The 18,262-nt window shown below is 41.2% G+C and overlaps 1 protein-coding gene across 1 annotated transcript in view; it reads right to left on the bottom strand.

The window, feature by feature from the left end:
- ENPP6 (ectonucleotide pyrophosphatase/phosphodiesterase 6) overlaps nucleotides 1–18,262 on the bottom strand; it is a 63,466-nt gene that overhangs the window by 10,328 nt on the left and 34,876 nt on the right. The window contains exons 4-5 of the mRNA XM_075197128.1: nucleotides 14,336–14,477; nucleotides 8,151–8,330 (exon numbers count right to left, since the gene is read on the bottom strand). Coding sequence (XP_075053229.1) covers nucleotides 8,151–8,330; nucleotides 14,336–14,477 — 322 coding nt within the window. The remainder of the gene's footprint in view (nucleotides 1–8,150; nucleotides 8,331–14,335; nucleotides 14,478–18,262) is intronic.

Raw genomic sequence — 18,262 nt, 5'->3', positions numbered from 1 at the left:
AACAGGCATGGCTTGGTTAGGTCATGGGAGGGCTTATTGTTCCAGATGTGGGCTCTAAAAAATGTTGGAAGGTAAGTTATAGCGGAGAGAGAGTCGGTGGCACCTTATAGTTGGTGTTGAGCTTCTGCTTATTTCTGCCCTTTTATTCACGTTTACAGCAAATGTATCTTATACATTTTCATTTTCCTAAATCTTAGGCATAATATATCCTTATACAGCTAGGGAATTCAGTAACCAAAATTTAATTTGTTCTAGGAAGATCTAAACTCTCATTCTTTAAAGTTTTTTTTATAGGGCATGTTTTATAGAAACATAAATTAGCAACTGTTTCAACTTTGTTGTTGACTATTCAATATGCAAATACACAAGTCATTGACCAAGTACATATTTGTTTCATGCTATTGTGTGCTAGGACAATAACTTTGTTTAATTCTAAACTTTATTTCAAGTTGGATTAATAGGGTCTGATTCATGTGTTTTTTTTGCTAAAAATCACATTTTTCCTCCCCCTCCCCCTTGCATTATTATTAATCTCAATAACACTAATTTTAAGTCATTTGCAGTCAATTTTGACCACCTCACAGGTCACAATATTATTTTCATACACTTTGGGACAAATACTGCAGCGACCTGGCTGGATGCTAAGCGACAGAGTAATGACACAAACACTCGGCAGTTCATAGCACATCTAGGAAACATTGCCACACAGCAGTGTCAGTAAAGAGAAGTGGTGCAAAATGGAATTGTCTTTGGATCATCAAATCAGTTATGGTTCAATTGATCGCTCCACCCGTTCCTTGGATAACTGTAGTAATTCTACATCTAATACATGGGAACGAGCGCTGACCACCACCAGAATGTGTGCTTTTATCAGACCAAGACCAATCCAGGGTGCCAGACAATGTACTAAAATGAGCCATTGTAATTCACATCAAAAACCAAGTTCATCACTGAGCTTCGAATTAACCTCAATTCCTAAGACATAAAGTATAGATTACAAACACTTTGTGCAATACTGATGAAACAGCAGCAAAGTGGAAGGTAATACATTTACACGTCTATTTAGACATCCATGCTTACATTACTTCTGCAAGCAACATTGTTCTTTGTTAATAATATGGTTGTCTTTATACCGTTCAAAAAATGTTTAAATAATCCTCCATCATTCTTTGGATGTTGATAGTTGATAGTAGGATCAGGTGGAGTTACAGCAGAGGTGTAACTAATTCTGGTCAATTCTTTTACAGTAGACAAGACCAGATGTCAACATTTTGTGCTGAGTCATCTGCATCATCTAAGATTTTTGCAAAGCACACAACAGTATATAGCACATAGCGGTAGCTGAAAGGAAAAGTAGTACAAGATGGAATTGTCCTTGGGCCCTCCCACCCACCCTTTTGTTGGATCTTAAAAAGAACATGCACACTTTAACAAACCAAACACTTCAGCGATAAGGAGTGCCACTTTTGAGGCTGATGTGCTTGGTTTGTTTAGGCCCCCACAAAACAAGCTAACAATGGCCTTAAGGCACCTACGGTAACAGTGCTGGTTATAAACTCTACTGTAGCAAGATGTTGTTGTCATCATCATCTTCAGCCTCATCCTCATCCTCACACATTAATTCATCACCGCTGGAATCCACTATTACAGAAGTCTCAGTATTTTGAAGAAATTGTAGGGAAAGGCCTTCCTCGTGGAAATTGACGTTCATTTTTATGAACATCGTCTTTTCCACATTTTGAGGAAGCAGCCTCCTACGCCGATCGGTGACAAGGTTCCTGGCTGTGCTTAAAACTTTCCGAGTACACACTAGAAGTTGGGAGGCTTAGGCAATGCAAAGCAAGTTGGTACATGGGTCTCCATATTCCCCTTTTTTCCTCCCAGTATGTAAAGGGACTGTCTGATGTGTCTATTTCTAAGCTGTCGTTAAAACCACCCTTTGGATGTTGATAGTAGGATCAGGTGAAGTCACGTTTTTTGGTCAATTCTTTTAGACCAAACCAGATGTCAAAATGTTGTGCTGAGTAATCTGCATCATCCCTGGGTCTCTTGGAAAAGCCAAGTTTTTTCCTAGCAGTATTTGAGTGAGAAACTGAAGGAGGAGGACGCCGTCCTGTCACGTAAAACTTTAGCTGTCATCTTGCTCACCAGGAGCTCCTTGCATCTCTTCAGATGTGGGTCAGTTGGAAACAAAGATGACATAGCTCTTAAACCTAGGATCAAGCACAGTTGCCAAAATGTAGTGATCTGATTTCAAGTTTTTGATAACTCTTGGATCCTGGCGAAGCAAATAAAGTACTTGATCTACAAATCCGAGATACTTAGCATATTTGCTTTGTTTAATCTCCTTCTTCAGTTTCTCAAGCTGCTTTTCCAAAAGTCTAATTAAGGGAATCACTTGACTCAAGCTAGCAGTGTCTGAACTCACTTCACAGGTGACTACTTCGAATGGTTTCAGCACCTTGCACAACACAGAAAGTATTCTCCACTGCGCTTGAGTAAAATACATCTCCCCTCATTTCCCAATGGCTTGTGGAGTAAGCGTGGATCGTTTTTCGCTGTTCCTTCATCCGCAGAAGCATATATAGGGTGGAATTCCACCTTATCATCACCTCTTGCCTCAGTTGATAGCAGGGCAAATTAAATTGCTCTTGTAGCTGCTGCAATCTCCTACATACTGTTGCTGAATGCCAGAAATGTCTAGATATTTTACGGGCCACAGACAGCATCTCCTGCACGTTGCTGTCATTTTTTAAAAAGCTCTGCACCACCAAGTTCATTGTGTGAGCAAAGCAGGGAATGTGATGGAATTCACCCAACTGTAATACTCTCACAATATTGGTGGCGTTACCAGAAATTTAATATCCTGAGGAGAGTCCAAGCAGGATAAGCCATGTTGCAATGACATCCCTAAGTTTTTGTAACAGATTGTCAGCTGTATGCCTCTTAGTGAAGCCAGTGATGCACAGAGTAGCCTGTCTCTGAAAAATGCGACGTACTTGGGTACCTGCTGGTGAAGGCGAAACACCAACCCATTGGGCTGTAACAGTCATATAATCTTTAGTTTGCCCAGGTCCATTTGTCCACATATTTGTGGTTAAAGTATAGAGTGGGTAGAATGGAATTTTGTAGCCCAATAATTACATTTTTACATTTTCTAGTAAAATGGTGTCGTGGTGGATTTTGGTAATGGTAACACAAGACCTCAAGTAACTGTCTAAATCCAGCTGCATTAATAGTGGATATTGGACGTAGATCTAATGCTAGCATAGTCGCCATGGCGTCTGATCCGCTTTGCGATTGGGTGACAGCTTTCATACTTGCTTCCTCTTGCAAAGGAATGTTGAACAGTCAATTGTTGTAAACTACTAGTAGTCTTCTTCTTAGTCTGCTTCTGGGATGAAGATTCACCTCCAGCAGCAGCAGTGGGACTAACGCTCAAGAATTCTTCTGAGGAATCCAGGGTACTGGAGGAGTGATCTAGCCTTAGCAACTTGGATGCAGGACTAACTCCAATCGCTACAGAGGATATTGATGAGGACGGTGTTGTGGGTGTAGATTGCAGGTGTCAGGATCTAGCTGAGAGAAGGGACCGAGCTGATGGTCTGCTTGTTATTTTTTTAGCATAAGTTTCCAATTTTCTCAACAGCTTGCCATGAACCTGCTTCAAATGGCGTAACATGGATGAGGTTCCTAGATGGTTAAGGTTCCTACCTCTACTGACTGTGGCTTTACAACCGCTACAAATGGCTAGACAACTGTTGTCAGGATTCGGGTAAAAATAATTCCACACATAAGAGGTGGATTTTTTTGGTCTTATGCCCAGGCATGACAATGGCCTCCTTCTTATACAAGTGCAAGAACTGCTTCCAATGGTGCAGGACTTACACAAACAACATCATCCTCATCAACATCCTCATTAGTGCCCTTGTCAGCTACACAAATATTCCCCTCATCCTGTTGCAGTTCCAAAGTGGCATCCTCAATTTGTGTATCACCGGCTACATTTGGGTTGTTCAGGCTGACATCTGCAGAAATGCTGAAAGAGGCCTTCTCTATGGGTACACTATCAGACAGGCCAGGATTACACATAGCACTCATGGATAGACTCTCCTCAGGGATTTGTGTCATTTCTGAATCTGAACATATATTTTCCTCAAATGCCTTATTGTTTTCTTCCAGCTTGGCTTTTACACATAAAAATATTTGTACATCACTTTTGGAGTCAGAATGACAAGGTCTTGCTTAGTCATGACTGACCTTACAAGAAGATGGCTCAGTGACAGTTGCAGAACTAGCACTCAGAGAAAGGCGAAGGCCTCATTCTTTCCTTGCCACTGCGTGTGTAGAATGGCATGTTGGCAATTTTATTTTGTCTGCTGATAACTTTGTCTGGAATACAGGATTTTTTTCTTGACCAAGGTAAAAGGTGTTTTTTTACATTTCTGTTTCCCTGACTTAAAAACACTATGCACTTGAACATGTGTTTTAGCAGATGACGTAGAAGGATTACCTTCATCATGACTGGTGCCACAGTACAATGTGACTGCAGATTAAGAACAACACTGCCACCCGTATTATTTGTATTTCAGCAATGACCATTAGCAATGAAGCAATGGACCTCTCCTCTGTGTGTTACTTATATAACAGTACAATGTGACTGCAGCTTTAGAAGACCAAGCCTGCCAGACCTATTATTTGCATTTCAATAATGACAAATAGCAATGGAGCTCTCCTGAATGTCACTGTAGACTTTGAAGAACACTGCTACCCCTCCCCTTTCTACCTATGACTCTGCCCAACTGCACTAGAGACTGCCAAGAACTGTGCTACCCCTTCTGTGTCCCTCTGTGAAATGGTGCTGGATCACCGTTGAGTGCGGTACTTATAGAATACAAAGTTCACAAGATCAGCCAACGTAACAATGACTTTTTGCCTCGTTTTCCATTCCGAGGGTGCACAAAAGTATCGAGCCGAGCTGGATCTACTAAGTTCAGGTGTGTTCGGTTCTCGAGGAACCGAGCCTGAGCATCTCTAGTACATATTACATCATATAAAGATATATCAAATATAAATCACAAAGTGCATGTTTTTTCCAAAAAGTCACAATACTATTGTAGTAAAAAACAAAAATATACAGTTTAGACACACGTGCCAATATAGTATTGCAAAATAAAATTTTCAAGTGCTTACATTAAACATTTTACATATATAAAGCATTTTAAATATTGCTGCCTTAAAAAACAGGCAAACATCATAACTGTACTGTACATACTTTCAGTACCTTTAACTGACGGTAATGTGGGTGATCAGGGTTTTGTGGAGTAGCCGGGTACTCAGGATTATGGGGAGCTATTTGTGGAGAATGATGTGGGGTGATTAGTGGCGTACCTAGGTTAGGGGGAAATATTTGTTGCCATCTGTTATATAAAGGGTAAGGACCCTCAATGGGGTATGGCGGTTGAGGTTGTGCATGTCCTTGAATTTGCAGCATAAGGCAATCTAGGTAAGCCATCATGAATTCATGGTTCTCCCACAGAATCCGCTCCAGCAAACCCATTATTTGTGTTATGAAAGAGTCCTGCAACTCGCACTCATTGTCCATGAAGTGTTGTAGACGTGTGTCTTCTTTGGCCGCCATATCCATTTCCTTGAGCTGCTCTACCATTACTGTAGTCATCACTGTTGTTGCATGGTCCATCTTATTCAGCTTCTTCTTCCTTTTAGGAACATTGTAAACTACAAATGGGAATAAGAAAGGAAATACATTAGGGACACAGAGAATGAATGAATATTGCTGCAAAATTAAATAGCAGTGTTGTAAGGCGATATGAGCTCGATGCCTCCTCCCTCCTACAGTAGCTTAACGCTGCAAAAAACGAGTTTATGTTTTTACGTTTAATTTTGAAGTTTTGTTTAGTTTAGTAATATTAAACCTTCATATATTTAATTTACTTTAAAAATTTTAATATTAATAAACTTACTGTTTGAACGTAATGTCGGGTTCTGCGACGATGTCGAAGGTTGTGCTGCTGGCAACGGTTGGGTCTCTTGCAACGCTTGGGTGTCTGGTGAAGTTTATGCCACTGGCAAAGGTTGCGAGTCTGCCAATTCCTCTCTGGACATATTAATGGTTTCTTCTGTCACATTTGACCACTCCAAATCAGCATGTTCTTCCAGGGAATCATCGCTAATCATCAGTGCGAAGTGACTTTAATTTATTTACCACCTGTTGCTGGCTGCGCTTTATCCCACGCTGTGTTAGTATTTTTTGATATGTTATAGTACACTGTTGCATCCTTAACAGTACATGTGATCTGTTTCTTTATCGCCTCCTCTCCTCTAATGGCCAACAGCTCTCGCACCTCGTCATCTAGCCAGTGTGTCATGGTTGCTCCTTTCTCTCTTCTCTGCAGCACTGAAATGACATCATCCTCCAGTGTCCCTAATCCCCCATTCAGTTTCTTTATGCGAGATCCAGGTTGAAAACCTGGGTCGCACCGCTCAAACTGCAGGTGACCCTGGACTGATATGGGAATAACCCTCCAAAAGTCCTGGGTCTAATTCCCGGTTCATGAGACTCTGGCTTTTGCACTGACCCCCTTTCATACTGAGCCTCGACCCAGGTCGACGGAGCTCGCCCCAACCTGGGCTTTTAGGCAGTGTGAATGGGGTATTAGTGAACAGACGCTTGTGTGTACACTGCAGTCTGTTCTGTCTGTCTACATACGGCAGTAAAGTGTAGCCAGATTCTAATCAAACGTCGCTTGAATACACACATAACTACGCTCCGAGCTTTTTTTTTTTTAAATTGCAAGTTGTAGATTATGTTTGAACATGAATCAGGACCAGTTAGATGCCGGCTTGTGCATTGATCATGTGTTGAGCAGCATTCCCTTCAATTTAATTTATTGAGTCCTGCTCAGAGCATCACAAATGCATGAAATTGTATATGCATTTCTGGGGTGCCCTGTTTGCCAGATGAAACTTCCGAAGAAGCTTTGATGTCCTTACTTCGTGCATGATTAAGTACATATGGAGGACAGAGCTCCATGTGATAGGGGTAGTGTCACTATATGAATGTTTTCAAGCATGAAGGCACGGACTGAAAGTTAGATAAGGAAATGAACACGATCATTCAATAATATAGAACAATGTAACTGATGCAGGGACTTTATAGTGTCAAATGTAGCTCTATATGAAACAAGATCATATATTATACTTGTTACTTCTAGTTTTCTCTGAAAACTATGTAATACATACATGTCAGAAGAATGTAAATAACATTGTGTGAAAAATTTTAAAAAGGGTAATATCCCAGCAAAATGGCATGTAGCTAGGGAAACCACATTGTACATTACACATTATGGAACATAACCTTTTTGGTTAATTTAATGGCACTCTAACCTCATTTTTCTTTTGCCTAATTGTACAAGGAAATGCATATTCTGCTAGAGATAGTTTTCAGCTGCCTGACCGCTAAGAGCAAACTTTACTTTTTCCTTTTCAGAAGGTTTGATAAATCTAACAGTAGAGATGTTGTCCATAGCAACTTATCAAAGTTTTGCTAACTTTTATCTAATACTTTCCAGAGAGTGATAGCTAGACTGTGGTTGCTGTGGGCAACACCTCTTTTTAGAAGGATTAATAAATGTACTCTTTAGTCTATTTCCATTTTGCCTGCTATGCCTGCTTATTCCCTCCAACATATTATAGAGAGCATTCATTGAGATCAGTCCTGTCCTTCCTACAGACCATTTCCCTCCACACCATGTACTCAGAGGATTATCACATATCAATAAGACAGAGAGCAGGGTTTAAAGGAGAAGATAATCATATTATGTCACCATGACAAAAACAATAGCACACTGCTTATAGAATTGAGCTTTCCAATCATTACTAATATCTTTACAGATGGATAGGCAAAGTAGTACAACTAGAGTACTATTATAAATCAATCAATATTTAAGTAAATATATAAAATCAGTACAATATTTAAGTTACACAAATCTAAAAAAAGTAAAGAAGATTCATGTGACTAACTACGTATCCAAAATGCTCATATTTTCTCCAATGGTCTGGTCTTCTCCATTTGTACAACAGAAACAAACAGAAGATGGAATGTGTAACTGTAGGACAGTATTACTTACCTTGGAGAGCTGGCCCTCCACAGGCCACAAACTCACCACAGGACCTCGGTCTTTCATTTGGACAATGTCATTAAAGTCAATATAGTTTCTGAGCTCTATCACTTTCTCCATCCAGAATATTTCTGTCATCCCATGGTCCGAAAAAAGAATTACATTTACATTGTCCTTGAGACCACTTTCCTAAAAATAAACAATAAATAAAAATAATTATTTTAAACAGTAATAGTGTAAATAATTTAAGATTGAACAAAAAAAGCTATTTGGTTCATGAACAATATCTATTTTCACTCTATTTTATTTTCATTACAAAACTAAATAACCTTGTAGGCAGGGCTGCCCCCTTAGAGTTGACCATGCACAGTGATGAAGGAGAGGGGGGGGAGCAGCATGGCACAGAGTGATGAAGGGAGTCCAGGGGAAGGGGGGGAAGCAGCATGGAGGGTGCAGTGTGATCATAAGGGGGCACAGCATGGTTGTGATGAAGGGGCACAGTAATGTGTGTGATGGCACAAGGGGCTTGTGATAATGTGTGTGTGTGTGTGATGGCACAGGGGGCTTGTGATAATGTGTGTGTGTGTGTGTGTGTGTGTGTGTGTGTGATGGCACAGGGGGGCTTGTGGCAATGTAGGGTTTGTGAGGTAGGTGGTGGATAATTAATGGGTGCTATTTTGTTTTTGGGCCGATGGTGGGGCAATTTAATAGTGGGGACTATTAATTTAAGATGGGGTGGTTTGGGAGCTATTGAATGTGAGTTTGGGGAGAATGAGGTCTCTATTAAATGTGACTATGAATTATTTAATGGCAGTGATGGTTGCAGGAAATAGGTATATTTATGAAATGTAAATACTAGTAATTTATTGCTGGGGCTGTTTGGAGGGAGGGACATAGTATTCCCATTTAATAAATAAACCTATTTTAATGTTGGGGCTGGAGGAAGGCCTAATTATTAATTGTGGGTGCTATTGATTTAATGCCGGGGCTGGTTGGAATTTTCTAAATGTACCCATTTTTTTCCCCAAATAGAGTCCCCAACATTCCAGGACCCAGACAATCCGCAACTAAAGAAACCTGCAGCCACACGTGGTGAAAGTGACAAGAACAGGAGAGTCAAATATTCTGATTCTAGTGGGACATTCATGATTTTTGGTGACTGTTCTGCCCAATCAAGGGGCAGGCCAAGACTGTGTATTCTTTATATACTACACCAGTGGTTCCCAAACTTTTGCAGTTCACGGCACCCTTAGAGTCTCCATAATTTTTTTAAGGCACTCCTCCAAAATAATTACCGAGCAGTCCTGTTTTAGAAGTAGTTGGGTCAAAAAATTGTAATAAGTATTTAGGTCAGGACAGAAATGCTTATTTAGTTGTATGCAAAAATGCCCCCTCTGCATCCAGACACTCTGCCCTCTCTCACGCTGCCCCCTTTGCCCTCTGTCACGCTGTCCCCCTCCACTGCCCCTCTCACGCTGTCCCAGCTCCTCTGCCCACTGTCCCCCTCCTCTGCCACGCTGTCTCCCTCCTGTCACGCTGTCCCCCTCCATTGCCCCTCTCACGCTGTCCCAGCTCCTCTGCCCTCTGTCCCAGCTCCTCTGCCCTGTCACAGCTCCTCTGCCACGCTGTCCCCCTCCTGTCACGCTGTCCCTCTCCTCTGTCCTCTCACGCTGTCCCCCTCCTCTGCCCTCTCACGCTGTCCCAGCTCCTCTGCCCTCTGTCCCCCTCCTCTGCCCTCTGTCACAGCTCCTCTGCCCTCTGTCACAGCTCCTCTGCCACGCTGTCCCTCTCCTCTGTCCCCCTCCTGTCACGCTGTCCCTTTCCTCTGTCCCCCTCCTGTCACGTTGTCACTCTCCTCTGTCCCCCTCCTGTCACTCTCCTCTGTCCCCCTCCTGTCACGCTGTCACTCTCCTCTGTCCCCTCCTGTCATGCTGTCACTCTTCTGTCCCCTCCTGTCACGCTGTCACTCTCCTCTGTCCCCTCCTGTCACGCTGTCACTCTCCTCTGTCCCTTCCTGTCACTCTCCTGTCCCCACCTGTCATGCTGTCACTCTGCTCTGTCCCCTCCCGTCACAGCTGTCACTCTGCTCTGTCCCCTCCTGTCACGCTGTCACTCTGCTCTGTCCCCTCCTGTCACGCTCCTCTGCACGCTCTCACTTTGCCCTCTCTGCCGTGCGCCAGCTATAAAAAAAACAAACAGAAACACTTACCAATCCGCGCGGCGCCGGGACCCAGCATCCTCCTCTCTCACGCAGCAGCTGTCACTGATATAACAGCTGCGTGAGAGAGGAGGATGCTGGGTCCCGGCGCCGCGCAGATTGGTAAGTGTTTCTGTTTTTTGTTTTTTTTTATGGCTGGCCCGCGGCACCCCTGAGACAGCGCCGCGGCACCCCTGGGAGCCGCGGCGCACAGTTTGGGAACCGCCGTACTACACTATGGTGCTAGCTGTCCTTTGTGGGCTTTCCACACCTCCTCTAGTGGTTTGGTTATGCCTCTCAAGTGGCTGCCCACACCCCCTCTGGTGGGCCTCTACCATTGTATTCACCCTGTGGGCCCTTCATGCCCCAATCAGACACTGTACATAGCCTAAATGAGTAACACAATAAAGGTTAGATCACTAAACATTTAGCAAATACTAAACCATAAATGTTATGTCACCATATTTCTCTAAATATATAGTTTATCACAGAGAAATATTTTGGGACTCCAAATAAATACTTTTAAGTTAGTTATGGGATTATGTTAAGATAAATTAGAATATAATTTCTATGAGCAAACTATCAGACTAAAATGGTGCCTTACTTACAGGGCGATATGTTAACATTGAAATGTGTTCTTCTTGCACAGCAGGTTTATATTCCCATGGAATGTACATTGAGGGGGGAATTCAATGGAACGTGTGAGTTTTTTTTGGCGCCGTGTTAAAAAAAATGTTTTACCCACACTGGTTTTGCCCCGCTGGCGCGACCGTTTTTTAGCTAACGCCGCTTAAAAAATCGTGCAATTTATTTTAAAAACAGGTAAGGCACATTAATCATTGGTGCTTGCAAATTTTTAGGGGAGTGAAGGGGACGGTTTAACGCGGTCATCTATAATAAAAAAAATGCATTGGCATACATTTGTATTGCATTACACAATGTTCTATTTTATAATATCCGCAAAACAGTAGTTTTTACTATATTTTTCTCTTTTACTATACAATTATCTATACCATGACAAAACACATTAGTACATACATATTAGTACATATATAAATATATTAATTAGTGATTGTGTTTTTTAATTTTATGATTTTTTTTTAACATGCTTTATGTAAAAAAAAAAAAAAAAAAAATAAATAAATCACCTTTTCCATGTTATGCTTTACTGAGAAACATATTTTCTCTTTTTTTTAACATTAGATTATTTCAATAGTTTTCTTATGTTTTTAATTTTTTGCACAGCCATGAGGTGCGAGATAAAACTGGAGATTTGACAGTTTACCGCGCCACATTAAAAAAAGAATTGAATAGCTTTTAACACTTCTCCCTTCCTCCCTCTCTATACTTTCAATGAATCATCTACTTGTCCATGATAGGACCGTTTAAGCCAAAAAAAAAAAAAAGTGAGTTAAAAATTTAATTGAATATCGTATAAAGTTGGCCCGCTCCAAAATGAGTGCAAACTGTGTTAAAATGACTTAACGCGGTGTTAAAAAAAAACCAAAAAAAACTGCGGTCAATTGAATTCCCCCCTGAAGAGTCTGGAAACCTTTAACAGATATACTTAAGTGTTCACTGCAGGGCACAGATGTGTTAAAGAGGACCGGTCATCAACATGACCAAGACTTCTTATTTATTTCAAAGAGAGGGATGATTGATCAACCTTACCGAAATTTTTTTCTCCTTTTCATCCCCATTATCTCAGGAGACGTTGTATAATTAGATTACTGGGCGCAATTATTTAGATAACTGGGATTTACTGTATTTCTGCACATCACAGGTCTCACTGCTCTATAGCAGTAAAGAAATATGCAAAGGCAGCCATTACTTTCCCTGAATACAAAAACAACCAATAAATGCACTTGCCTCCTTGCAGTGCAATATGGTTTGTCTAGAAGCAAATTTGCTGTTTGTTTTGCTTTGCTCCTAATCAGGGCCGCCGGGAGGGGGGGGGGGGGAGCGGGTACATTTTACCCGGGCCCTCGCGTCCTAATTTGTAATTTATTTATTTTTATTTATTTTTTCTATTTGGTGATTTATTTATTTATTTATTTTTCCACGGGGGGGGGGGGGGGAAGGGGGGGGGTCAGTCGTTGGTGGGGGGAGCTGGAGAGAAAAAAAAATGATTCATACTCACGTGATCGGCGCTGCGTCCCTCCTTCCTCTCTTCTCCATTCACACTGACTGCCGGGCGTGACGTCATCAAGTCACGCCCGGCAGTCAGTGAGGAGCACCAGACAAGACCAGAAGAAAGCAGAGAAGACAGAAGAAAGAAGAGAAGAAAAGAAAAGAAAAGAAAGAAGGTAAGTAAAGAAGCGGAGAGGCAAGGGGAAGGAATCAGAAAGGGACAGTGCTATAAAGAGCAAGTAAAAAAAAAACAGGGGAGAGAGGCAGAGTAAAAAAAAAAAAAAAAAAAAAGGGGGAGAGAAGCACTAATTAATGGGCGCTATTTTGTTTGTAGGGTGATGGTGGGGCAATTTAATAGTGGGGACTATTAATTTAAGATGGGGTGGTTTGGGATCTATTGAATATGGGGGTGAGTTTAGGGAGAAGGAGGTCTATTTAATAAATGTGACTGAGTTATTTAATGGCAGTAATAATGATTGCGGGAAATAGGTATTGCTGTTTGCAGGAAGGGAATAGGTTTATTTATTAAATGTGAATACTATTATTTTAATGTTGGGGCTAGAGGAAGGCTTAATTATTAATCGTGGGTGCTAATGATTTAACGTCGGGGCTGGCTGTAATTTTCTAAATGTAGCCATTTTTTTTTCCAAATAGGTCCTTCAACATTCCAGGATCCGGAGAAGCCGCAACTAAAGAAAGCAGCAGTCACAGGTGGTGAAAGTGAGAAGAACAGGTAGGAGAGAGCAGCAGAGTGTGTGAAATGTTGTGATTCTAGTAGGGACAATGTCACTTTTTGGTGAGTGTTGTGCCCAATGTAAGGTGCAGGCAAAGACTGAACTCTTTGTGTACACACTGTGGTGCTAGATGTCTTAAAAGTCAGGAGTGCTGGGACATATGTGACACTCTGGTGAATTCAGGACCTAGTGATTTTGATGTGCTAGCTACGCCCCAACGGCGCATTGCCATGCCCCCAAATGTATGACGACACCCCCGAAAATTTTTGCACCGCCGTTAGGCTAGCTATGCCCCAACGGCACATTGCCACGCCCCTGAATGTATGACGACAACCCCGAAAATTTTTGGGGCTTACTCGACTATGAGGGGGGGCCCCATGAATTTGTTGTACCCGGGCCCTGAATTCCTCTTGGCAGCCCTGCTCCTAATGATGCTCTGATAGTGGTTATATACAGCAGGGCGAGTATGACTAATTAGCTCTCGGACAAAATAGCTGAAGTTTGGCTCATCAATAGTCAATAGGTAAAGCGAGGGGTGCTCTGGTGTTTTTTTTGGCATATATTTTTACTGCAATAATGACACATTTAAACAAATGCATCGTTAAAAGTAGTTATGAATGGTATAATAAACACTTGCTCTTCCTTTTGCAGCATATTGCCCTGCAATGATTTTGGGATGTACTGTTATATGGACCTTTCAGAGCAATCAGATGCATGTATATGGCCTATGGAGAGAGAGTTAAACACAGATACTCCACGTTTTGTCACAACAAAGTTTACAACAACTGTGTCCGTTTCCAATCTGGCCACATACACACATGGCCTAGTTGGTCTGGGCCAATCATTTGTTCGGAAGGTCAAAGGATTACATTAAGAGGGCAAAATGCACTCTGTCCCTTAATGACAGACAGCAACATAATTAACTGCCGAGTTTACTCAAAGTCCCTGATCTTAATTGATGTAGACAATCATGTTGTGCCCATGTGTCTGTATTGAACCAGGATGCAGCACCCACACACATATCAGTTCAGAGCATGGAATGTTTTCTAACTTTGGTGCTTGGTGGAAATATTACAGCTGCCATCAGCAACATCATAACACTTTCTAATTTTGAATTTTCCACAAATGATTACTCTGAGTTGTTGATCCAGCCTTTGTAGAACTTGGTCCAGAGCTTTTGTGGCACTTCTCCTCTGTTCTGACCATGGTCCATAGTGGTGACCTTCTACATCGACACGTTCATAATAGACAGCAGCCATGTCAGCGTTTCCATATCTGAAAACATGTGAATAAATAGATATATGAATATATAAATACACATAAACACACAATATATATATATATATATATATATATATATATATATATATATATATATATATATATATATATATATATATATATATATATATATATATTTACACACACACACAAGTTAACCCGTGCATGATACTCATGCATTCTAGTCAAATCAAGCTACTTAAGGTGTTAAAAAGGTTCTTGTCATGCATTTGGGCCATAGCCCAGGCCTCCTCAGGGGAAGAGCGTTACTTCCCGACGTAAGCGCCCTTTTTTAACGTGGTTTTGTCCACATGTCACCACCTCATCATTCTTCTCAATCACCTCATCCTTCATTTTCATCACCACATCTATCCAGACACAGGGATCTCTCTCAGCGGTCCTGAGTATCACACTCCTCTCACTCTGTCACCCCCGGCAACCACCAACCACTGCCAACTGTCACTTCTCCTTCAAGAAATATATATATATATATTTTTTTTTAAAATCTTTATAAACACTTTACAAATTAAATTAACAAATTAAAAACATCTTAGTATACCAAATTTCAGCCCTTTGTTTTTTTTTTCCCACACACACTAAGAATTTAGTAGATCAGTGTATAACTCCGCCCAGCAGGTGGCGCTGCAGCTTGGTTTTATTTTTTCCACACACACACAGACACACACACACACACACACACACAGACAGACAGACTAACACACGCCACTAGACATTTATATATTAGATTTTAGATTTTTTTTCTCTTTTACTGGGTTCTATTATCTGTATTTTTTAATGAGAAATACTCATCAATACATACACATTGCTGGAAACTGGTATATGCATTGACAAATCATGTGGATATATGTATACTAGGTTGCAGGGGCATTACTATAGGGAGTGCAGCCACTATATGGCCCAGAGGTGAGGGGGGTTGAGCTCCTATGCAAATGTTGCTATGGGGTCCAGCGATATACTGTTCTGCTCCTGCTGGGTCTCTTATAATTTTGAAATGACAAATCAGCACCCACTTGGGATCTAGGATCAGGCCATGAAATCCAGTCCTTCCTTTTAAGTTCCAAATAATGTAAAACAGTTATGTGAACCTGCTCACACTTATCCTCAATGTCAGGACATCAGGAGTCTGATTATAAGAAAAATAATATTAAGTGTTAAAGATTTCTGGTTGATAAAATAAAATTATCCTAGGAAAACTAGAGATGCTCACTGACCCCCGTGAACTGGTTTTGGATCTAGATTAGCTTTGTATTTTGGATCTGTATTTTTTAGAAAAATTGCTAAAATCACATAATTTTGCTATTTTTTTTGTTCCTACATTATTATGAACCTCAATAACACTAATTTCAAGCCATTTGCAGTCAATTTTGACCAACTCACAGGTCACAATATTATTTTCACACACTTTCAAACAAAGACTGCAGCAGTTCTTGACAATGATAAGGCCATTGTTATGCCTAGGCATAAGACCATACAATCCACCTCTTATGTGTGGAATTATTTTTACCCAAGTCCTGACAACAGTTGTCTAGCCGTTTGTAAAGCGACAGTCAGTAGAGGTAGGGACCTTAACCATCTAGGAACCTCATCCATGTTACGCCATTTGAAGCATGTTCATGGAAAGCTCTTGGGAAAATCAGAAACTTATGCTAAAAAAAACAAACAAAAAAACAAAAAAACAAAAAAAAAAAACAGTCCAGCATCAGCTACCTCCCTTCTTTCATCTAGATCCCAGCACCTGCAATCTACACCCCCAACACCTTCATCATCAATATCCTCACAAGTGATCGGAATTAGTCCTGCATACAAGTTGCTAATGTGAGATGACTCCTCCCCTATCCAGGACTCCTCAGAAGAATCCTAGTGCGTTAGGCCCACTGCTGCTGCTCCTGCTGCTGGGGGTTGATCTTCAACCCAGAAGCAGACCAAGAAGAAGACTACTAGTAGTTTACAACAATTGACTATTAAACAACCCTTAGCAAGATTGAAAGCTGTCACCCAGTCGCAAAGTGGATCACAGGCGCCATGGCGACTATGCTAGTATTAGATCTTCGTCCAATATCCACTATAAATGCAGCTTGAGGTCGTGTCCCCGTTACCAAATTCCATCACAACACCATTTTACTACAAAATTTATTCCTCACCTCTACCAGAAGGTTTGTAAAAATGTTATTATTGGGCTACAAAATGCCATTCTAACCACTGTACAATTAGCCACAGATATGTGGACAAGCGGAACTTGGCAAACTAAAGATTATCTGACTGACAGCCCACTGGGTTGGTGATTCGCCTTCACCAGCAGGAACAGCAGCATCATGTACCCAAGAACATCACCTTTATCTGAGGCAGGCTACTCTGTGTATCATCTGCATCACTAAGAGGCATATTATTATTATTATTGTAGATTTGTAAGGCACCACAGTGCCGTACAGTAGGAAAGACAAGGACATACATAAAACAAGACATTCGTAAAACAAAGCATAGACAAGGCAGACAAAATGAATGGAGACATGAAAACAAAGGGTATGGAGGACCCTGCTCATTAGAGAGCTCACATTCTAAAGGGAAGAGAGCACAGCTGAAACAAGAGGAGCGAGTGTGGCTCAGAATGGAGATTGGGATAGTTGTGAGGGTGCATTAGTGTGAATAGTATTATCGAGGATAAGGTTACCTCTAAAAAAAGAGATGGGTTTTCAAAGAGCATCTAAAGATTTGAAGGCTGTGGGAAAGTCTGATTGAGCGTGGTCGGGAATTCCATATGTGTGGAACAGCACGGGAGAAGTATTGAAGGCGGGAGTGAGAGGTGGTTACCAGAGACGAGACAAGGCTCAGGTCAGAGGTAATACCGCTGACAACCTGTTTCAAAAAGTAAGGGATGTCATTGCAACATGGCTTATCCTGCTTGGACTCTCCTGAGGATATGTGATTTCTGCCAACGCCACCAATATTGTTAGAGCATTACAGCACGGGGTATTCCATCACATTTTCCGTTTTGCTCACACAATCAACTTGGTGGTACAGAACTTTTTTTAAAAAAATGACAATGACATGCAGAAGATGCTGTCTGTGTCCCGAAATATTTAGGGTCATTTTCGGGATTGTGCAACAGCATGTAGGAGAATGCAACAGCTGCAAGAAGAATAGAATTTGAGGGGGAATGTACTTTAGTCCAGCAAAGTAGTCACCTGTGAAGAGAGTGCAGACACTGTTAGCTTGAGTCAAGTGATTTCCTTAATTAGACTTTTTGAGAAGCAGCTAGAAAAAAATTGAAGGAGGAAATGAAACAAAGCAAATCCGCTAACTATATTGTAATTGTAGATCAAGTATTTTATTCGCTTCGCCAGGATCTAAGAGTTATCAACATCTTGAAATCGGATCACTACATTTTGCCAACTGTGCTTGATCCTAGGTTTAAGAATTATGTCTTTATTTCCCACTGTCCCAGATCACAAGAGATGCAATGAGCTTCAAGTGGTACATGACAAAACAACGGCTCCTTCTTCAGTTTCTCTGCCAACTGTTTCTAGGAAAAAACTAAGCTTTCCCAAGACACCCAGTGGTGATGCAGATAAGTCAGCACAACATTGTGACATTTGGGCTAGTCTAAAAGAATTGCCCAAAAATCATGACAGCTCTGCCATAAAATGAACTACAAATTCCATGAGGAAGGCCATTATCGGCAATTATATCAAAGTACACAGACTTCTGTGATGGTCGATTCCAGCGGGTATGAATTAGCATTGTGTACATCTTCCTCAAAC

The sequence above is a fragment of the Mixophyes fleayi genome, chromosome 1 (genome assembly GCF_038048845.1).
Source record: "Mixophyes fleayi isolate aMixFle1 chromosome 1, aMixFle1.hap1, whole genome shotgun sequence".
NCBI lineage: Eukaryota > Metazoa > Chordata > Amphibia > Anura > Limnodynastidae > Mixophyes > Mixophyes fleayi.
The sequence above is the reverse complement of the archived record's forward strand: the minus strand, read 5'-3'. Positions and strand labels throughout refer to the sequence as shown.